Source organism: Oncorhynchus masou, chromosome 32 (assembly GCF_036934945.1).
Source record: "Oncorhynchus masou masou isolate Uvic2021 chromosome 32, UVic_Omas_1.1, whole genome shotgun sequence".
NCBI classification, from domain to species: domain Eukaryota; kingdom Metazoa; phylum Chordata; class Actinopteri; order Salmoniformes; family Salmonidae; genus Oncorhynchus; species Oncorhynchus masou.
In genome coordinates this window covers 2043044-2067521 of record NC_088243.1, presented here as the reverse complement: position 1 = coordinate 2067521, position 24478 = coordinate 2043044, and the positions used below count along the sequence as shown (strand labels likewise).

The 24478-nt window shown below is 46.6% G+C and overlaps 1 protein-coding gene across 3 annotated transcripts in view; it reads left to right on the top strand.

Annotated features, from left to right (window-relative positions):
* atrn (attractin) overlaps window positions 1-24478 on the top strand; it is a 301160-nt gene that overhangs the window by 60016 nt on the left and 216666 nt on the right. For all 3 annotated transcript variants that reach the window (XM_064953084.1, XM_064953083.1, XM_064953082.1), the window contains exons 4-6: window positions 7294-7422; window positions 10050-10252; window positions 21049-21217. In XM_064953084.1, coding sequence (XP_064809156.1) covers window positions 7294-7422; window positions 10050-10252; window positions 21049-21217 — 501 coding nt within the window. The remainder of the gene's footprint in view (window positions 1-7293; window positions 7423-10049; window positions 10253-21048; window positions 21218-24478) is intronic.

Genomic DNA, 24478 nt, shown 5'->3' with positions numbered 1-24478 from the left:
CAGTGCCAGGTCTCTGTCCATTCAGAGACATCAGTATCTGTCTGTCAGAGAGCCAGGTCTCTCTCCAGAGACATCAGTATCAAGCCTGTCTGTCAGAGTGCCAGGTCTCTGTCCATTCAGAGACATCAGTATCTGTCTGTCAGAGAGCCAGGTCTCTCTCCAGAGACATCAGTATCAAGCCTGTCTGTCAGAGAGCCAGGTCTCTGTCCATTCAGAGACATCAGTATCATGCCTGTCTGTCAGAGTGCCAGGTCTCTGTCCATTCAGAGACATCAGTATCAAGCCTGTCTGTCAGAGTGCCAGGTCTCTCTCCATTCAGAGACATCAGTATCAAGCCTGTCTGTCAGAGTGCCAGGTCTCTGTCCATTCAGAGACATCAGTATCAAGCCTGTCTGTCAGAGTGCCAGGTCTCTGTCCATTCAGAGACATCAGTATCAAGCCTGTCTGTCAGAGTGCCAGGTCTCTCTCCATTCAGAGACATCAGTATCAAGCCTGTCTGTCAGAGTGCCAGGTCTCTGTCCATTCAGAGACATCAGTATCTGTCTGTCAGAGTGCCAGGTCTCTGTCCATTCAGAGACATCAGTATCAAGCCTGTCTGTCAGTGCCAGGTCTCTGTCCATTCAGAGACATCAGTATCAAGCCTGTCTGTCAGAGTGCCAGGTCTCTGTCCATTCAGAGACATCAGTATCAAGCCTGTCTGTCAGAGTGCCAGGTCTCTGTCCATTCAGAGACATCAGTATCAAGCCTGTCTGTCAGTGCCAGGTCTCTCTCCATTCAGAGACATCAGTATCAAGCCTGTCTGTCAGAGTGCCAGGTCTCTGTCCATTCAGAGACATCAGTATCTGTCTGTCAGAGTGCCAGGTCTCTGTCCATTCAGAGACATCAGTATCAAGCCTGTCTGTCAGAGAGCCAGGTCTCTCTCCATTCAGAGACATCAGTATCAAGCCTGTCTGTCAGAGTGCCAGGTCTCTCTCCATCCAGAGACATCAGTATCAAGCCTGTCTGTCAGAGTGCCAGGTCTCTCTCCATTCAGAGACATCAGTATCAAGCCTGTCTGTCAGAGTGCCAGGTCTCTGTCCATTCAGAGACATCAGTATCAAGCCTGTCTGTCAGAGTACCAGGTCTCTGTCCATTCAGAGACATCAGTATCAAGCCTGTCTGTCAGTGCCAGGTCTCTGTCCATTCAGAGACATCAGTATCAAGCCTGTCTGTCAGAGTACCAGGTCTCTGTCCATTCAGAGACATCAGTATCAAGCCTGTCTGTCAGTGCCAGGTCTCTGTCCATTCAGAGACATCAGTATCAAGCCTGTCTGTCAGTGCCAGGTCTCTGTCCATTCAGAGACATCAGTATCAAGCCTGTCTGTCAGAGTGCCAGGTCTCTGTCCATTCAGAGACATCAGTATCAAGCCTGTCTGTCAGAGTGCCAGGTCTCTGTCCATTCAGAGACATCAGTATCAAGCCTGTCTGTCAGAGTGCCAGGTCTCTGTCATTCAGAGACATCAGTATCAAGCCTGTCTGTCAGTGCCAGGTCTCTGTCCATTCAGAGACATCAGTATCAAGCCTGTCTGTCAGAGAGCCAGGTCTCTGTCCATTCAGAGACATCAGTATCAAGCCTGTCTGTCTGTCAGAGTGCCAGGTCTCTGTCCATTCAGAGACATCAGTATCTGTCTGTCAGAGTGCCAGGTCTCTGTCCTTTCAGAGACATCAGTATCAAGCCTGTCTGTTAGTGCCAGGTCTCTCTCCATCCAGAGACATCAGTATCAAGCCTGTCTGTCAGTGCCAGGTCTCTCTCCATCCAGAGACATCAGTATCAAGCCTGTCTGTCAGTGCCAGGTCTCTCTCCATCCAGAGACATCAGTATCAAGCCTGTCTGTCAGAGTGCCAGGTCTCTCTCCATTCAGAGACATCAGTATCAAGCCTGTCTGTCAGAGTGCCAGGTCTCTCTCCATCCAGAGACATCAGTATCAAGCCTGTCTGTCAGAGTGCCAGGTCTCTCTCCAGAGACATCAGTATCAAGCCTGTCTGTCAGAGTGCCAGGTCTCTCTCCAGAGACATCAGTATCAAGCCTGTCTGTCAGAGTGCCAGGTCTCTCTCCAGAGACATCAGTATCAAGCCTGTCTGTCAGTGCCAGGTCTCTCTCCAGAGACATCAGTAACCCTTCCGCTGATTCTACATTCCTTCACAGGGGCTTATCACAGATCTGTCTGTGCTCACGAAACAGTCCTGTGGCTTAGCATCTGCGTCATCTGACCACTTCCGTTTTCAGCGAGTCACTGGTACTTCCTGCTTTAGTGTTTGCTTGGAAGCAGGAATCAGGAGGATACAATTATGGTGAGGTTTTCCAAATGGAGGGCGAGGGAGAGCTTTGTATACATCTCTGTGTGTGGAGTAAAGGTGCTCTAGCGTTTTGTTTCGCCTTTTTGCACATTTAACATGCTGGTAGATATTAGGTATAACGGATTTAATTTTCCCTGCATTAAAGTCCCCGGCCACTAGGAGCGCCACCTCTGGATGAGCGTTTTCCTGTTTCCTTATGGCCTTTTACAGCTCATTGAGTGAAGTCTTAGTGCCACCATCGGTTTGTGGTGGTAAAAAGATAACTATGAAAATATAGATAACTCTCTTGGTAGATAGTGTGGTATACAGCTTATCATTAGGTACTCTACCTTAGGTGAGCAATACCTCAAAACTATATTGATTTTAGACAACCCGCACCAGCAGTTATTGACAAATAGACACACACCCCCACCCCTCGTCTTACCAGACGTAGCTGTTCTGTCCTACTGATGGAAACCCAGTCAACTGTATATTATCCTTGTCGTCGTACAGTTTTTAATGTCCCGTTGGTAGGGAAGGTGTGTGCCTTTCCAAATCATGTTCAATCAATTTAATTTACCACAGGTGGACTCCAATCAAGTTGTAGAAACATCTCAAGGATGATCAATGGAAACAGGATGCACCTGAGCTAAATTTCAAGTCTCGTAGCAAAGGGTCTGAATAGCGATGTACAGTGCCTTGCGAAAGTATTCGGCCCCCTTGAACTTTGCGACCTTTTGCCACATTTCAGGCTTCAAACATAAAGATATAAAACTGTATTTTTTTGTGAAGAATCAACAAGTGGGACACAATCATGAAGTGGAACGACATTTATTGGATATTTCAAATTTTTTTAACAAATCAAAAACTGAAAAATTGGGTTTTACTGTTTCTTTAAATAAATGTGCATATATATATATATCTTTTTTTTAACAATATATTAGCTTTGTCTGAATACTGTGAATGTACTGTAGGTGCAGCTCCTACGTGGAGGGGGAAGCCGCCAATCTGTAGGTGCAGCTCCTACGTGGAGGGGGAAGCCGCCAATCTGTAGGTGCAGCTCCTACGTGGAGTTGGAAGCCGCCAACCTGTAGGTGCAGCTCCTACGTGGAGGGGGAAGCCGGCAGTTAGATTGAATCACACAGTGTGTAGGATTACCACTGTTTTAGGCAGCAAGCCAGAACCCAACCACAGACTAGAACCAAGCCAGCACTAGAACCCACAATAAAGACAACCACACACTAGAACCCACAATAAACACAACCACAGACTCAAACCAAGCCAGCACGAGAACCCACAATAAACACAACCACAGACTAGAACCCAGCCAGCACTAGAACCCACAATAAACACAACCACACACTAGAACCCAGCCGGCACTAGGACCCACAATAAACACAACCACACACTAGAACCCAGCCGGCACTAGAAACCACAATAAACACAACCAAGGCATAACAACAGCAAGGAGAGAGTGGTGACTCAATGCGATTAAATACTGGGCCCCATGTGGTGGAAAGCCGGGAGGTTCATGTAGTGTCTCAGTCCAGGATGGTGGAAAGCCGGGAGGTTCATGTAGTGTCTCAGTCCAGGATGGTGGAAAGCCGGGAGGTTCATGTAGTGTCTCAGTCCAGGATGGTGGAAAGCCGGGAGGTTCATGTAGTGTCTCAGTCCAGGATGGTGGAAAGCCGGGAGGTTCATGTAGTGTCTCAGTCCAGGATGGTGGAAAGCCGGGAGGTTCATGTAGTGTCTCAGTCCAGGATGGTGGAAAGCCGGGAGGTTCATGTAGGGTCTCAGTCCAGGATGGTGGAAAGCCGGGAGGTTCATGTAGTGTCTCAGTCCAGGATGGTGGAAAGCCGGGAGGTTCATCTAGGGTCTCAGTCCAGGATGGTGGAAAGCCGGGATGTTCATGTAGTGTCTCAGTCCAGGATGGTGGAAAGCTGGGAGGTTCATGGTGTGTCTCAGTCCAGGATGGTGGAAAGCCGGGAGGTTCATGTAGTGTCTCAGTCCAGGATGGTGGAAAGCCGGGAGGTTCATGTAGTGTCTCAGTCCAGGATGGTGGAAAGCCGGGAGGTTCATGTAGGGTCTCAGTCCAGGATGGTGGAAAGCCGGAAGGTTCATGTTGTGTCTCAGTCCAGGATGGTGGAAAGCCGGGAGGTTCATGTAGTGTCTCAGTCCAGGATGGTGGAAAGCCGGGAGGTTCATGTAGTGTCTCAGTCCAGGATGGTGGAAAGCCGGGAGGTTCATGTAGGGTCTCAGTCCAGGATGGTGGAAAGCTGGGAGGTTCATGTAGTGTCTCAGTCCAGGATGGTGGAAAGCCGGGAGGTTCATCTAGGGTCTCAGTCCAGGATGGTGGAAAGCCGGGAGGTTCATGTTGTGTCTCATTCCAGGATGGTGGAAAGCTGGGAGGTTCATGTTGTGTCTCAGTCCAGGATGGTGGAAAGCTGGGAGGTTCATGTAGTGTCTCAGTCCAGGATGGTGGAAAACTGGGAGGTTCATGTAGTGTCTCTACAGGATGGTGGAAAGCCGGGAGGTTCATGTAGTGTCTCAGTCCAGGATGGTGGAAAGCCGGGAGGTTCATGTAGTGTCTCAGTCCAGGATGGTGGAAAGCCGGGAGGTTCATGTAGGGTCTCAGTCCAGGATGGTGGAAAGCCGGAAGGTTCATGTTGTGTCTCAGTCCAAGATGGTGGAAAGCCGGGAGGTTCATGTAGTGTCTCAGTCCAGGATGGTGGAAAGCCGGGAGGTTCATGTAGTGTCTCAGTCCAGGATGGTGGAAAGCCGGGAGGTTCATGTAGGGTCTCAGTCCAGGATGGTGGAAAGCTGGGAGGTTCATGTAGTGTCTCAGTCCAGGATGGTGGAAAGCCGGGAGGTTCATCTAGGGTCTCAGTCCAGGATGGTGGAAAGCCGGGAGGTTCATGTTGTGTCTCATTCCAGGATGGTGGAAAGCTGGGAGGTTCATGTTGTGTCTCAGTCCAGGATGGTGGAAAGCTGGGAGGTTCATGTAGTGTCTCAGTCCAGGATGGTGGAAAACTGGGAGGTTCATGTAGTGTCTCTACAGGATGGTGGAAAGCCGGGAGGTTCTTGTAGTGTCTCTACAGGATGGTGGAAAGCCGGGAGGTTCATGTAGGGTCTCTACAGGATGGTGGAAAGCCGGGAGGTTCATGTAGTGTCTCAGTCCAGGATGGTGGAAAGCTGGGAGGTTCATGTAGTGTCTCAGTCCAGGATGGTGGAAAGCCGGGAGGTTCATGTAGTGTCTCAGTCCAGGATGGTGGAAAACCGGGAGGTTCATGTAGTGTCTCAGTCCAGGATGGTGGAAAGCCGGGAGGTTCATGTTGTGTCTCAGTCCAGGATGGTGGAAAGCCGGGAGGTTCATGTAGTGTCTCTACAGGATGGTGGAAAGCCGGGAGGTTCATGTAGTGTCTCAGTCCAGGATGGTGGAAAGCCGGGAAGTTAATGTAGTGTCTCAGTCCAGGATGGTGGAAAGCTGGGAGGTTCATGGTGTGTCTCAGTCCAGGATGGTGGAAAGCCGGGAGGTTCATGTAGTGTCTCAGTCCAGGATGGTGGAAAGCCGGGAGGTTCATGTAGTGTCTCAGTCCAGGATGGTGGAAAGCCGGGAGATTCATGTAGTGTCTCAGTCCAGGATGGTGGAAAGCCGGGAGGTTCATGTAGTGTCTCAGTCCAGGATGGTGGAAAGCCGGGAGGTTCATGTAGTGTCTCAGTCCAGGATGGTGGAAAGCCGGGAGGTTCATCTAGGGTCTCAGTCCAGGGTGGTGGAAAGCCGGGAAGTTCATGTTGTGTCTCAGTCCAGGATGGTGGAAAGCCGGGAGGTTCATGTAGTGTCTCAGTCCAGGATGGTGGAAAGCCGGGAGGTTCATGTTGTGTCTCAGTCCAGGATGGTGGAAAGCCGGGAAGTTCATGTTGTGTCTCAGTCCAGGATGGTGGAAAGCTGGGAGGTTCATGTAGTGTCTCAGTCCAGGATGGTGGAAAGCTGGGAGGTTCATGTAGTGTCTCAGTCCAGGATGGTGGAAAACTGGGAGGTTCATGTAGTGTCTCTACAGGATGGTGGAAAGCCGGGAGGTTCATGTAGTGTCTCAGTCCAGGATGGTGGAAAACCGGGAGGTTCATGTAGTGTCTCAGTCCAGGATGGTGGAAAGCCGGGAGGTTCATGTAGGGTCTCAGTCCAGGATGGTGGAAAGCCGGAAGGTTCATGTAGGGTCTCTACAGGATGGTGGAAAGCTGGGAGGTTCATGTAGTGTCTCAGTCCAGGATGGTGGAAAGCCGGGAGGTTCATGTAGTGTCTCAGTCCAGGATGGTGGAAAACCGGGAGGTTCATGTAGTGTCTCAGTCCAGGATGGTGGAAAACCGGGAGGTTCATGTAGTGTCTCAGTCCAGGATGGTGGAAAGCCGGGAGGTTCATGTAGTGTCTCTACAGGATGGTGGAAAGCCGGGAGGTTCATGTAGGGTCTCTACAGGATGGTGGAAAGCCGGCAGGGAGACAAGCTCATCACCGGGCCGTGGGAGAGACAGAGTACATCCAAGTAGCCTAAACCAAGTGGAGTTGTAGGTTGGTAGTCGTCCACAACACAATGTGAAGTGGTAGGTATATGTCTGATGAAACAACGCACCAGGGCAGAGGAGGGTGTCCATTTATATCCAAGCCTCAAAAGGCTCAGCAGACCTGAACTCTCTATGCAATATTCACTGGCGTGTGAGAGATGTGCAGGGGAGGGAGAGTACTCAGTAATGACCTGTTAATCTGGGGTAAACCATACCTTAGAACCGACTATTAGAGGCCTGTAGGGGTCATGATCATAGACATCCGCTCCTCGGTGCCGTCTTCATGCGTTGCATATACTGTGAACTGTTTTGTCAACTTTTTTACAAATTGTTTTTAATTTAACCTTTTATTAACCCGCATAATGTTGCTACAGGAGATTCATGATGTCGGGTTTTGATGGGTGTCCATTCTTGTTGCAGTGGGTTGATAGTTCCTGAGCGCTATGGCAACGAGACGGTTCCGGAGGTGGTGTCACAGTCCGGTTACGCCCTCCTCCACTTCTTCAGCGACGCTGCCTATAACCTGACCGGCTTCAACATCTCATATAGGTAACCCTTAACCCCTGACCTCTGACCCTTAACCCCTGTCCTCTGACCCTTAACCTCTAACCCTTAACCCCAGACCCTTACCCTCTGACCCTTCACCTCTAACCCTTAACCCCTGCCCTCTGACCCTTAACCCCTGACCTTTGACCCTTAACCTCTGACCCTTAACACCTGTCCTCTAACCCTTAATCCCTGACCCTATAATCTGTGTTCAACATTTCATACAGGTAACCCTTTACCCCTGACCTCTAACCCCTGACCTTATAACCTGACCGTGTTTAACATCTCATTCAGTTTGGCCTCGCAGGGCCTCTTCTTAGAAACAGGTGAGTCTGGCCTCCCAGATACTCTTCTTAGTAACAGGGGAACCTGGCCTCCCAGTTCCTCTTCTTAGTAACAGGGGAACCTGGCCTCGCAGGGCCTCTTCTTAGTAACAGGGGAACCTGGCCTCCCAGGGCCTCTTCTTAGTAACAGGGGAACCTGGCCTCCCAGGTCCTCTTCTTAGTAACAGGGGAACCTGGCCTCCCAGGTCCTCTTCTTAGTAACAGGGAAACCTGGCCTCCCAGGACCTCTTCTTAGTAACAGGGGAACCTGGCCTCCCAGGACCTCTTCTTAGTAACAGGGGAACCTGGCCTCCCAGGACCTCTTCTTAGTAACAGGGGAACCTGGCCTCCCAGGACCTCTTCTTAGTAACAGGGGAACCTGGCCTCCCAGGACCTCTTCTTAGTAACAGGGGAACCTGGCCTCCCAGGGACTCTTCTTAGTAACAGGGGAACCTGGCCTCCCAGGGACTCTTCTTAGTAACAGGGGAACCTGGCCTCCCAGGACCTCTTCTTAGTAACAGGGGAACCTGGCCTCCCAGGGACTCTTCTTGGTAACACGGGAACCTGGCCTCCTAGGTCCTCTTCTTAGTAACAGGGCCAGCCATCGCTACTGTAGCTCTTTACCAAAAGAGGAAAAGAGCCACTTTGTTTTGTCAACTGGATTGCTGAATATACAAAGGAGTAGCAGGAAGAGAGAACAAAGTTAGTTAACCAGGCTAGTTAACCAGGCTCGTTAACCAGGCTAGTTAACCAGGCTAGTTAACCAGGCTTGTTAGCCTTGACCCCCAACAACTTTGAAGGGCACGACACAAACTACCCAGAGTTCTGTTGAGTACTGGCCCCGTCGCCATGATGATACGATTCAAGTTGTGCTGAGAAACGGATGAAAGAAAGTGCCTCGGGCCCCAGTCTCTAAGTCTCTCTGTGATGTCTCAAAGAGCCCAGAGCCCAAACATCAAACTGCTGCTGTCTGAACAACATGAAACACAACCTCGACTGTCTCTCTCCAAAATATGATGTTCTCAGGAGTTTGCTCTAGTTTATCCCAGCTTTCAATCCCTCATGTATTGCTGTAATTCTTCTACATTGTGCAGTATTTGATGTTTGTATAGTTTTATATTATAAACCCCTTTTTGTCTCTTCATTGGCATACAGAATTAAACTTGAATCAGTCAATGAGTATATTAAAGTACCTTCTAATCTCATCCATCCATCGCTCTCTATCCTACCCCCTTGTCTTTTTCCCTCTCTCTCTCTGTCTCTCTCTCTGTCTCTCTCTGTGTCTCTCTCTGTGTCTCTCTCTGTGTCTCTCTCTGTGTCTCTCTCTCTGTCTCTCTCTCTGTCTCTCTCTCTGTCTCTCTCTCTGTCTCTCTCTCTCTTTCTCTGTCTGTCTGTCTATCTGTCTCTCTGTGTCTCTCTCTCTGTGTCTGTCTCTCTCTGTGTCTGTCTCTCTCTGTGTCTGTCTCTCTCTGTGTCTGTCTCTCTCTGTGTCTGTCTCTCTCTGTGTCTGTCTCTCTCTGTGTCTGTCTCTCTCTGTGTCTGTCTCTCTCTGTGTCTCTTTGTCTCTCACTCTTTGTCTCGCTCTTTGTCTCTCTCTCTCTCTCTCGCTATTTGTCTCTCTCTCTCGCTATTTGTCTCTCTCTCTCGCTATTTGTCTCTCTCTCTCGCTTTTTGTCTCTCTCTCGCTTTTTGTCTCTCTCTCGCTCTTTGTCTCTCTCTCTTTGTCTCTCTCTCTCTCTCTCTCTCGCTCTTTGTCTCTCTCTCTCTCTCGCTCTTTGTCTCTCTCTCTCTCTCTCGCTCTTTGTCTCTCTCTCTCGCTCTTTGTCTCTCTCTCTCGCTCTTTCTCTCTCTCTCGCTCTTTGTCTCTCTCTCTCGCTCTTTGTCTCTCTCTCTCGCTCTTTGTCTCTCTCTCTCGCTCTTTGTCTCTCTCTCTCTCGCTCTTTGTCTCTCTCTCGCTCTTTGTCTCTCTCTCGCTCTTTGTCTCTCTCTCTCGCTCTTTGTCTCTCTCTCGCTCTTTGTCTCTCTCTCGCTCTCTGTCTCTCTCTCGCTCTTTGTCTCGCTCTCTCTCTCGCTCTTTGTCTCTGTCTCTCTCTCGCTCTTTGTCTCTGTCTCTCTCTCTCTCTCTCTCTGTCTCTCTCTCTCGCTCTTTGTCTCTCTCTCTCTCGCTCTTTGTCTCTCTCTCTCTCTCTCTCGCTCTTTGTCTCTCTCTCTCTCGCTCTTTGTCTCTCTCTCTCTCTCTGTCTCTTTGTCTGTCTCTCTCCTCTTTCCCCCTCCCCCTGTCACCTCTCTCTTCCTCCCGTCCCTCAGTGTGAACACGTGTCCTAACAACTGTTCTGGCCGAGGGGAGTGTCGCGTTGGGAACTCAACAGGTGCTGTTTATTGTGACTGTGAATCCAATTGGAAGGGCGAGGCCTGTGATGTCCCTTACTGCCTGTCAGACTGTGGTTGGCCTGACAGGGGACACTGCCTTCAGGACACAAAGACATGTCGATGCCAGCCTGGGTGGCAAGGTGGGCACAGTCTCTATCTTCAACTACTGATACACACGTGTGACATATTGCCCTATTTTTACTATTAGACTATTCTTTTGACTTACCTCCATATTGTTGTTAAATACCTTATACCGGGTTCAATTCTTGGACCGACTCTCTTCTCTGTATACATCAATGAGGTCGCTCTTGCTGCTGGTGAGTCTCTGATCCACCTCTACGCAGACGACACCATTCTGTATACTTCTGGCCCTTCTTTGGACACTGTGTTAACAACCCTCCAGGCAAGCTTCAATGCCATACAACTCTCCTTCCGTGGCCTCCAATTGCTCTTAAATACAAGTAAAACTAAATGCATGCTCTTCAACCGATCGCTGCCTGCACCTACCCGCCTGTCCAACATCACTACTCTGGACGGCTCTGACTTAAAATACGTGGACAACTACAAATACCTGGGTGTCTGGTTAGACTGTAAACTCTACTTCCAAACCCACATCAAACATCTCCAATCCAACGTTAAATCCAGAGTTGGCTTCCTATTTCGCAACAAAGCATACCCTTGTAAAACTGACCATCCTACCAATCCTCGACTTCGGCGATGTCATTTACAAAATATCCTCCAATACCCTACTCAACAAATTGGATGCAGTCTATCACAGTGCTATCCGTTTTGTCACCAAAGCCCCATATACTACCCACCATTGCGACCTGTACGCTCTCGTTGGCTGGCCCTCGCTTCATACTCGTCGCCAAACCCACTGGCTCCATGTCATCTACAAGACCCTGCTAGGTAAAGTCCCCCCTTATCTCAGCTCGCTGGTCACCATAGCATCACCCACCTGTAGCACACGCTCCAGCAGGTATATCTATCTAGTCACCCCCAAAACCAATTCTTTCTTTGGCCGCCTCTCCTTCCAGTTCTCTGCTGCCAATGACTGGAACGAACTACAAATATCTCTGAAACTGGAAACACTTATCTCTCTCACAAGCTTTAAGCACCAGCTGTCAGAGCAGCTTACAGATTACTGCACCTGTACATAGCCCATCTATAAGTTAGCCCAAACAACTACCTCTCCCCCTAATGCATTTATTTATTTATTTTGCTCATTTGCACCCCATTATTTCTCTCTACCTTGCACATTCTTCCATTGCAAATCTACCATTCCAGTGTTTTACTTGCTATTTAAAAATTATTTTTTTTTTAAAATTTAACCAGGCAAGTCAGTTAAGAACAAATTCTTATTTTCAATGACGGCCTAGGAACAGTGGGTTAACTGCCTGTTCAGGGGCAGAACGACAGATTTGTACCTTGTCAGCTCGGAGAATTGAACTTGCAACCTTTCGGTTACTAGTCCAACACTCTAACCACTAGGCTACCCTGTCGCCCCGCTATATTGTATTTACTTTGCCACCATGGCCTTTTTTTGCCTTTACCTCCCTTATCTCACCTCATTTGCTCACATCGTATATAGACTTGTTTATACTGTATTATTGACTGTATGTTTGTTTTGCTCCATGTGTAACTCTGTTGTTTGCGTCAAACTGCTTTGCTTTATCTTGGCCAGGTCGCAATTGTAAATGAGAACTTGTTCTCAACTAGCCTACCTGGTTAAATAAAGGTGTTCTCAACTAGCCTACCTGGTTAAATAAAGGTGTTCTCAACTAGCCTACCTGGTTAAATAAAGGTGTTCTCAACTAGCCTACCTGGTTAAATAAAGGTGTTCTCAACTAGCCTACCTGGTTAAATAAAGGTGTTCTCAACTAGCCTACCTGGTTAAATAAAGGTGTTCTCAACTAGCCTACCTGGTTAAATAAAGGTGTTCTCAACTAGCCTACCTGGTGAAATAAAGGTGTTCTCAACTAGCCTACCTGGTTAAATAAAGGTGTTCTCAACTAGCCTACCTGGTTAAATAAAGGTGTTCTCAACTAGCCTACCTGGTTAAATAAAGGTGTTCTCAACTAGCCTACCTGGTGAAATAAAGGTGTTCTCAACTAGCCTACCTGGTTAAATAAAGGTGTTCTCAACTAGCCTACCTGGTTAAATGAAGGTGTTCTCAACTAGCCTACCTGGTTAAATAAAGGTGTTCTCAACTAGCCTACCTGGTTAAATAAAGGTGTTCTCAACTAGCCTACCTGGTTAAATAAAGGTGTTCTCAACTTGCCTACCTGGTTAAATAAAGGTGTTCTCAACTGGCCTACCTGGTTAAATAAAGGTGTTCTCAACTAGCCTACCTGGTTAAATAAAGGTGTTCTCAACTAGCCTACCTGGTTAAATAAAGGTGTTCTCAACTAGCCTACCTGGTTAAATAAAGGTGTTCTCAACTGGCCTACCTGGTTAAATAAAGGTGTTCTCAACTAGCCTACCTGGTTAAATAAAGGTGTTCTCAACTAGCCTACCTGGTTAAATAAAGGTGTTCTCAACTAGCCTACCTGGTTAAATAAAGGTGTTCTCAACTGGCCTACCTGGTTAAATAAAGGTGTTCTCAACTAGCCTACCTGGTTAAATAAAGGTGTTCTCAACTAGCCTACCTGGTTAAATAAAGGTGTTCTCAACTAGCCTACCTGGTTAAATAAAGGTGTTCTCAACTAGCCTACCTGGTTAAATAAAGGTGAAATAAAATAAAAAGCTACGATCATGGAAGCACATTGGCTATGACCTTCCAGTCAATGATGTTTGACCACTGTACTGTCAACAGTTTAATTCCAACATTAGGCCAAAACAAACACCTGCTGTTCATATCCCTGGGCTAATACATGACCTATTAACTAGCTGGTATTGTCCCTCACTGAAAGGAAAGGGTGAGGGCGTCCCAAATGACTCCCTGTGGACCTTGGTCACAAATGACTCCCTGTGGACCTTGGTCACAAATGACTCCCTGTGGACCTTGGTCACAAATGACTCCCTATGGACCTTGGTCACAAATGACTCCCTGTGGACCTTGGTCACAAATGACTCCCTGTGGACCTTGGTCACAAATGACTCCCTGTGGGCCTTGGTCACAAATGACTCCCTGTGGGCCTTGGTGACAAATGACTCCCTGTGGGCCTTGGTCACAAATGACTCCCTGTGGGCCTTGGTGACAAATGACTCCCTGTGGGCCTTGGTGACAAATGACTCCCTGTGGACCTTGGTGACAAATGACTCCCTGTGGGCCTTGGTCACCAATGACTCCCTATGGGCCTTGGTCACCAATGACTCCCTATGGGCCTTGGTCACCAATGACTCCCTATGGGCCTTGGTCACCAATGACTCCCTATGGGCCTTGGTCACCAATGACTCCCTATGGACCTTGGTCACAAATGACTCCCTATGGGCCTTGGTCACAAATGACTCCCTGTGGGCCTTGGTCACCAATGACTCCCTGTGGACCTTGGTCACCAATGACTCCCTGTGGACCTTGGTCACCAATGACTTCCTGTGGACCTTGGTCACCAATGACTCCCTGTGGACCTTGGTCACCAATGACTCCCTATGGACCTTGGTCACCAATGACTCCCTGTGGACCTTGGTCACCAATGACTCCCTGTGGACCTTGGTCACCAATGACTCCCTGTGGACCTTGGTCACCAATGACTCCCTGTGGACCTTGGTCACCAATGACTCCCTGTGGACCTTGGTCACCAATGACTCCCTGTGGACCTTGGTCACCAATGACTCCCTGTGGGCCTTGGTCACCAATGACTCCCTGTGGGCCTTGGTCACCAATGACTCCCTGTGGGCCTTGGTCACCAATGACTCCCTGTGGGCCTTGGTCACCAATGACTCCCTGTGGACCTTGGTCACCAATGACGCCCTGTGGACCTTGGTCACCAATGACTCCCTGTGGACCTTGGTCACCAATGACTCCCTGTGGACCTTGGTCACCAATGACTCCCTATGGGCCTTGGTCACCAATGACTCCCTATGGGCCTTGGTCACCAATGACTCCCTATGGGCCTTGGTCACCAATATAGGGAGTATGGTGCCATTTGGGATACATGCTGATTTATTCCAGAGGTGTGTACCTCCTGTCTTTTATTGACTGAGTGTGAACAGAGAGATGACATGTATCTATAACACTAAGTAATATAGTCTATAATACTAGCTGTATCTATAACACTAATGAATGTAGTCTATAATACTAGCTGTATCTATAATACTAAGTAATATAGTCTATAATACCAGCTGTATCTATAACACTAATGAATGTAGTCTATAATACCAGCTGTATCTATAACACTAAGTAATATAGTCTATAATACTAGCTGTATCTATAACACTAATGAATGTAGTCTATAATACTAGCTGTATCTATAATACTAAGTAATATAGTCTATAATACCAGCTGTATCTATAACACTAATGAATGTAGTCTATAATACCAGCTGTATCTATAACACTAAGTAATATAGTCTATAATACTAGCTGTATCTATAACACTAATGAATGTAGTCTATAATACTAATGAATGTAGTCTATAATACCAGCTGTATCTATAACACTAAGTAATGTAGTCTATAATACTAGCTGTATCTATAATACTAAGGAATGTAGTCTATAATACCAGCTGTATCTATAACACTAAGGAATGTAGTCTATAATACCAGCTGTATCTATAACACTAAGTAATGTAGTCTATAATACTAATGAATGTAGTCTATAATACCAGCTGTATCTATAACACTAAGTAATGTAGTCTATAATACTAGCTGTATCTATAATACTAAATAATATAGTCTATAATACCAGCTGTATCTATAACACTAAGTAATGTAGTCTATAATACTAAGTAATGTAGTCTATAATACCAGCTGTATCTATAACACTAAGTAATGTAGTCTATAATACCAGCTGTATCTATAACACTAAGTAATGTAGTCTATAATACTAAATAATATAGTCTATAATACCAGCTGTATCTATAACACTAAGTAATGTAGTCTATAATACCAGCTGTATCTATAATACTAAGTAATGTAGTCTATAATACCAGCTGTATCTATAATACTAAGTAATGTAGTCTATAATACCAGCTGTATCTATAACACTAAGGAATGTAGTCTATAATACCAGCTGTATCTATAACACTAAGTAATGTAGTCTATAATACTAGCTGTATCTATAATACTAAGTAGTCATTAGTAATACCAGTGTTTCCTTCCTAATATAATCGTTTCATGCTTGCTACCTTTTCTGTTCCAAAGACATTCTCCGATGATGTCACCAGTCTCATTCATATTCCCCTATTCTATACCCCTGTTGTTCCCCTGTGCCCCTGTTGTTCCCCTGTGCCCCTGTTGTTCCCCTATGCCCCTGTTGTTCCCCTATACCCCTGTTGTTCCCCTGTGCCCCTGTTGTTCCCCTGTGCCCCTGTTGTTCCCCTATGCCCCTGTTGTTCCCCTGTGCCCCTGTTGTTCCCCTGTGCCCCTGTTGTGCCCCTGTTGTTCCCCTATACCCCTGTTGTTCCCCTATACCCCTGTTGTTCCCCTGTGCCCCTGTTGTTCCCCTGTGCCCCTGTTGTTCCCCTGTGCCCCTGTTGTTCCCCTATACCCCTGTTGTTTTGGTTTCTCTCCTCTTCCACAGTGTTCCGGTGCAGTCCTCAGCGTCAGCCGTGTAATTTGTATCATTAACCTACCTGGCTACCAGGCTTCCACGGCCTTTTTAATTTCCTATTTTCTAGACTCACTTGTAAAATCACGGTGCCGTAACTAGACAACAGAAGACTGGAGAGATGTTATAACCTGTTTCTGACTGTCACGGTGCTGTAACTAGACAACAGAAGACTGGAGAGATGTTATAACCTGTTTCTGACTGTCACGGTGCTGTAACTAGACAACAGAAGACTGGAGAGATGTTATAACCTGTTTCTGACTGTCACGGTGCCGTAACGAGACAACAGAAGACTGGAGAGATGTTATAACCTGTTTCTAACTCTGAGTCCTTGGTCTTTATCCATGTTGTTGTTCACATTACTGCCTCTGGTAAACACACACTGTAAAAGCTATGTTTATTTGTCACATGCACAGGATACAGAAGGAGTAAACATTACAGTGAGCTGGTCAGTTGCCTAGCAGCAATATCAACAACAAAACGTGGCCAGATACAAATCATTTAGAATTATTAGATGATGCTTACCCAGAACCACTACATTACCCAGAACCACTACATTACCCAGACACACTACATTACCCAGAACCACTACATTACCCAGACACACTACATTACCCAGAACCACTACATTACCCAGACACACTACATTACCCAGACACACTACATTACCCAGAACCACTACATTACCCAGAACCACTACATTACCCAGACACACTACATTACCCAGAACCACTACATTACCCAGACACACTACATTACCCAGAACCACTACATTACCCAGACACACTACATTACCCAGAACCACTACATTACCCAGAACCACTACATTACCCAGACACACTACATTACCCAGACACACTACATTACCCAGACACACTACATTACCCAGAACCACTACATTACCCAGACACACTACATTACCCAGAACCACTACATTACCCAGACACACTACATTACCCAGAACCACTACATTACCCAGACACACTACATTACCCAGACACACTACATTACCCAGAACCACTACATTACCCGGACACACTACATTACCCAGAACCACTACATTACCCAGACACACTACATTACCCAGACACACTACATTACCCAGAACCACTACATTACCCGGACACACTACATTACCCGGACACACTACATTACCCAGAACCACTACATTACCCGGACACACTACATTACCCAGAACCACTACATTACCCAGACACACTACATTACCCAGACACACTACATTACCCAGACACACTACATTACCCAGACACACTACATTACCCAGAACCACTACATTACCCAGACACACTACATTACCCAGACACACACTACATTACCCAGACACACACTACATTACCCAGACACACTACATTACCCAGACACACTACATTACCCAGAACCACTACATTACCCAGACACACTACATTACCCAGAACCACTACATTACCCAGAACCACTACATTACCCAGAACCACTACATTACCCAGACACACTACATTACCCAGAACCACTACATTACCCAGACACACTACATTACCCAGACACACTACATTACCCAGAACCACTACATTACCCAGAACCACTACATTACCCAGAACCACTACATTACCCAGACACACTACATTACCCAGAACCACTACATTACCCAGACACACTACATTACCCAGACACACTACATTACCCAGAACCACTACATTACCCAGACACACTACATTACCCAGAACCACTACATTACCCAGACACACTACATTACCCAGAACCACTACATTACCCAGACACACTACATTACCCAGACACACTACATTACCCAGAACCACTACATTACCCGGACACACTACATTACCCAGAACCACTACATTACCCAGACACACTACATTACCCAGAACCACTACATTACCCAGACACACTACATTACCCAGACACACTACATTACCCAGAACCACTACATTACCCGGACACACTACATTACCCAGAACCACTACATTACCCAGACACACTACATTACCCAGAACCACTACATTACCCAGAACCACTACATTACCCAGACACACTACATTACCCAGAACCACTACATTACCCAGACACACTACATTACCCAGACACACTACATTACCCAGAACCACTACATTACCCAGACACACTACATTACCCAGAACCACTACATTACCCAGACACACTACATTACCCAGAACCACTACATTACCCAGACACACTACATTACCCAGACACACTACATTACCCAGAACCACTACATTACCCGGACACACTACATTACCCAGAACCACTACATTACCCAGACACACTACATTACCCAGAACCACTACATTACCCAGAACCACTACATTACCCAGACACACTACATTACCCAGACACACTACATTACCCAGAACCACTACATTACCCAGACACACTACATTACCCAGAACCACTACATTACCCAGAACCACTACATTACCCAGACACACTACATTACCCAGACACACTACATTACCCAGACACACTACATTACCCAGAACCACTACATTACCCAGACACACTACATTACCCAGAACCACTACATTACCCAGACACACTACATTACCCAGACACACTACATTACCCAGAACCACTACATTACCCAGACACACTACATTACCCAGAACCACTACATTACCCAGACACACTACATTACCCAGAACCACTACATTACCCAGACACACTACATTACCCAGACACACTACATTACCCAGAACCACTACATTACCCGGACACACTACATTACCCAGAACCACTACATTACCCAGACACACTACATTACCCAGAACCACTACATTACCCAGAACCACTACATTACCCAGACACACTACATTACCCAGAACCACTACATTACCCAGACACACTACATTACCCAGACACACTACATTACCCAGAACCACTACATTACCCAGACACACTACATTACCCAGAACCACTACATTACCCAGACACACTACATTACCCAGAACCACTACATTACCCAGACACACTACATTACCCAGACACACTACATTACCCAGAACCACTACATTACCCGGACACACTACATTACCCAGAACCACTACATTACCCAGACACACTACATTACCCAGAACCACTACATTACCCAGAACCACTACATTACCCAGACACACTACATTACCCAGACACACTACATTACCCAGAACCACTACATTACCCAGACACACTACATTACCCAGAACCACTACATTACCCAGAACCACTACATTACCCAGACACACTACATTACCCAGACACACTACATTACCCAGACACACTACATTACCCAGAACCACTACATTACCCAGACACACTACATTACCCAGAACCACTACATTACCCAGACACACTACATTACCCAGAACCACTACATTACCCAGACCCACTACATTACCCAGACACACTACATTACCCAGACACACTACATTACCCAGAACCACTACATTACCCAGAACCACTACATTACCCGGACACACTACATTACCCAGAACCACTACATTACCCAGACACACTACATTACCCAGAACCACTACATTACCCAGAACCACTACATTACCCAGACACACTACATTACCCAGAACCACTACATTACCCAGACACACTACATTACCCAGACACACTACATTACCCAGAACCACTACATTACCCAGACACACTACATTACCCAGAACCACTACATTACCCAGACACACTACATTACCCAGAACCACTACATTACCCAGACACACTACATTACCCAGACACACTACATTACCCAGAACCACTACATTACCCGGACACACTACATTACCCAGAACCACTACATTACCCAGACACACTACATTACCCAGAACCACTACATTACCCAGAACCACTACATTACCCAGACACACTACATTACCCAGACACACTACATTACCCAGAACCACTACATTACCCAGACACACTACATTACCCAGAACCACTACATTACCCAGAACCACTACATTACCCAGACACACTACATTACCCAGACACACTACATTACCCAGACACACTACATTACCCAGAACCACTACATTACCCAGACACACTACATTACCCAGAACCACTACATTACCCAGACACACTACATTACCCAGACACACACTACATTACCCAGACACACACTACATTACCCAGACACACTACATTACCCAGAACCACTACATTACCCAGACCCACTACATTACCCAGACACACTACATTACCCAGACACACTACATTACCCAGAACCACTACATTACCCAGACCCACTACATTACCCAGACCCACTACATTACCCAGAACCACTACATTACCCAGACACACTACATTACCCAGACACACTACATTACCCAGACACACTACATTACCCAGACACACTACATTACCCAGAACCACTACATTACCCAGACACACACTACATTACCCAGACACACACTACATTACCCAGACACACACTACATTACCCAGACACACACTACGTTACCCAGAACCACTACGTTACCCAGAACCACTACGTTACCCAGAACCACTACGTTACCCAGAACCACTACTTTACCCGGACACACTACTTTACCCAGACACACTACTTTACCCAGACACACTACTTTACCCAGGCACACTACTTTACCCAGGCACACTACATTACCCAGGCACACTACATTACCCAGGCACACTACATTACCCAGGCACACTTGTCTAAATTGATGGGTCATGTGAAATAAATTAAATGGGCTTCATTGCCCAGACACCCCACTATTGTCTAGACATGTACACATGTTCATGACATTCAATAGAATGCTAAGTGGATTTACAGATAAAATACACGTTTGTTATTACGACACATGAACGTTCACATGTTCCAGAAGGTATTTTTGCCCCAAAATGCATTTTGATAAAACAAAAAAATATATGTTCAAATGCCTCTCCTGTGAAGTAGTGACGTGTGACATACGCCTAGCTTCCTGAAACCACTCTCATAGTAAGATAAAGTTAAATTCACTGAGTTTTTAGGCTTACCTAGATGGTGTCTGCAGAATAACTGCAATAAAAGACCGACAGAGATCAAAGAGCACACAATAAAAGACAGACAGAGATCAAAGAGCACACAATAAAAGACAGACAGAGATCAAAGAACACAATAAAAGTGGACAAAAATCCCTTTTTTTCCTGTGAAGTGTGTGAAGACCAATAAGGGAGTCAGACTCTTTATATCTTCTCTCCTCAACAGGTCCAGACTGCTCTGTGTCCATCCCGGCCAACTCTTCATTCTGGCAGCGGGAGGAATACCCTGGGCCGGGGCTGGCCAGGGCTTCCCACAAGGCCGTAGTGGATCAGGGGGTCATGTGGGTCATCGGGGGTTATGTCTTCAACTCCTCAGACTACCAGATGGTCAAAGCGTAAGTATTGGACATCATTACATCACATATTAGTTAACTACTGTGTGTATATTAAATATCAGCTGTCTACCAGGACAATTGTTCCTTTCCGGCTTGAAGGATGTTTTTCTGCCGAAATGCGCTTTTAAATGAGTAGTCTGCTAAATGACTTAAATGTAAATGTAGTTAGTAGTTCAAGATTTGGGCAATGAAGCCCACTTAATGCTTACCCAAAGTCAGATGAATTCATGGATCCCATTTTGAAGGAAGTTGTTAACTAGCTGTAATGCAGTTGATAACTAGCATTAGCACAGTGACTGGAAGTCTACGGGATTAGCTAGCATGCTGTTCTCATAGACTTCTAATCATTGCACTAATGCTAGTTAGCAATGGCTTGCAAAACTACCTGCAAGTTGGGGGAAGTAGAAAAAGGGCTTAACCCTGCGAGACCCAAGGTTGCCAAAATGCAATGCTGTCTAAATTTCATCCTGTACATGACCCTCCAGCATGACAATGCCACCAGCCATACTGCTCGTTCTGTGTATGATTTCCTGCAAGACAGGAATGTCAGTGTTCTGTCATGGTCAGCAAAGAGCCCGGATCGCAATCCCATTGAGCACGTCTGGGACCTGTTGGATCGGAGGGTGAGGGCTCGGGCCATTCCCCCCCCCCCCCAGAAATGCCGGGGAACTTGCAGGTGCCTTGGTGGAAGAGTGGCGTAACATCTCAGAGCAAGTGACAAATCTGGTGCAGTCCATGAGGAGGAGATGCACTGCATTACTTAATGCAGCTGGTGGCCACACTGAATATTTAGACTTAGGGATGCCACCCGTTAGATAAAATACCGAACGGTTCCGTATTTCACTGAAATAATAAACGTTTGGTTTTCAAAATGATAGTTTCCTGATTCGACCATATTAATGACCAAAGGCTCGTATTTCTGTGTTATTATGTTATAATTAAGTCTATGATTTGATAGAGCAGTCTGACTGAGTAGCAGCAGGCCTGTAATCATTCATTCAAACAGCACTTTTGTGCGTTTTGCCAGCAGCTCTTCGCAAGCACAGCGCTGTTTATGACTTCAAGCCTATCAGCCTAATGGCTGGTGTAACCGATGTGAAATGGCTAGCTAGTTAGCTGGGTGTGCGCTAATACTGTTTCAAACATCACTCGCTTTTAGATTTGGAGTAGTTATTCCCCTTGCTCTGGAGGGCCGCGGCTTTTGTGGAGCGATGGGTAACGATGCTTCGAGTGTGGCTATTGTCGATGTGTTCCTGGTTCGAGCCCAGGTAGGAGCTCGGAGGGGAACGGAAGCTATACTGTTACACAGACAATACTAAAGTGCCTATAAGAACATCCAATAGTCAAAGGTATATGAAATACAAATGGTATAGAGAGAAATAGTCCTAGAAATACTATATTAACTACAACCTAAAACCTCTTACCTGGGAATATTGAAGTCTCATGTTAAAAGGAACCACCAGCTTTCATATGTTCTCATGTTCTGAGCAAGGAACTGAAACGTTAGCTTTTTTACATGGCACATATTGCACTTTTACTTTCTTCTCCAGCACCTTGTTTTTGCATTATTTAAACCAAATTGATCATGTTTCATGATTTACTTGAGGCTAAATTCATTTTATTGATGTATTATATTAAGTTCAAATAAGTGTTCATTCAGTATTGTTGTAATTGTCATTATTACAAATAAAATACAAATTGTCCGATTAATCGGTATCGGCGTTGAAAAACCATAATCGTTCGACCTCTACTTTGTACTGATGTGTTGCTTTACGTGGTGTTTGTACTCTAACATATTCCCAGTCACCATGTCGCGGTTAAATGCGGCGGTCTGCTCTTTCAATTTTGTGCAAATGATGTCATCTATCCACGGTTTTTATAGCTGTTGGCTATATGTTGCTAATACCAGAGTGGGTATATAATATCTGTTTTTACAGACAAAACAGTAGTGTCTAAAATGCGATGGAAAGCCATTGAAGTATCCATCCGGTGCATGGGATTGTAATCTTTATGTGCACTACGTCATCACGCCTTTTATCCAAGTCCGTTTGATGGAGTCACCCCTCTGGTGGGTAAATGTTTGAAAATCAACTGGATGAAACCTGTTGAAACCAGGTGGTTTCCAGAAAATTGTTCCTCAAACTTGAAATTGAAACATTATTTATTATTTTTATTTTCATAATTAGAGGCTTATTACGATTTATTTTTTAAATTTGGATCTATGCTTGGGTCTCAGGGTTGGGTCTCAGGGTTGGGTCTATGGTTGGGTCTCAGGGTTGGGTCTATGCTTGGGTCTCATGGTTGGGTCTATGCTTGGGTCTCAGGGTTGGGTCTCAGGGTTGGGTCTATGCTTGGGTCTCAGGGTTGGGTCTCAGGGTTGGGTCTATGCTTGGGTCTCAGGGTTGGGTCTCAGGGTTGGGTCTCAGGGTTGGGTCTCAGGGTTGGGTCTCAGGGTTGGGTCTCAGGGTTGGGTCTATGCTTGGGTCTCAGGGTTGGATCTCAGGGTTGGGTCTCAGGGTTGGGTCTATGCTTGGGTCTCAGGGTTGGGCCTCAGGGTTGGGTCTCAGGGTTGGGTCTATGCTTGGGTCTCAGGGTTGGGTCTCAGGGTTGGGTCTATGCTTGGGTCTCAGGGTTGGGTCTCAGGGTTGGGTCTATGCTTGGGTCTCAGGGTTGGGTCTCAGGGTTGGGTCTATGCTTGGGTCTCAGTGTTGGGTCTATGCTTGGGTCTCAGGGTTGGGTCTCAGGGTTGGATCTCAGGGTTGGGTCTCAGGGTTGGGTCTATGCTTGGGTCTCAGGGTTGGGTCTCAGGGTTGGATCTCAGGGTTGGGTCTCAGGGTTGGGTCTATGCTTGGGTCTCAGGGTTGGGTCTCAGGGTTGGGTCTATGCTTGGGTCTCAGGGTTGGGTCTCGGTGTTGGGTCTCAGGGTTGGGTCTATGCTTGAGTCTCAGGGTTGGGTCTATGCTTGGGTCTCAGTGTTGGGTCTATGCTTTGTTCTCAGGGTTGGGTCTCAGGGTTGGGTCTATGCTTGGGTCTCAGGGTTGGGTCTATGCTTGGGTCTCAGGGTTGGGTCTATGCTTGGGTCTCAGTGTTGGGTCTATGCTTGGGTCTCAGGGTTGGGTCTATGCTTGGGTCTCAGGGTTGGATCTCAGTGTTGGGTCTATGCTTAGGTCTCAGGGTTGGGTCTATGATTGGGTCTCAGGGTTGGGTCTCAGGGTTGGATCTATGCTTGGGTCTCAGGGTTGGGTCTCAGGGTTGGGTCTA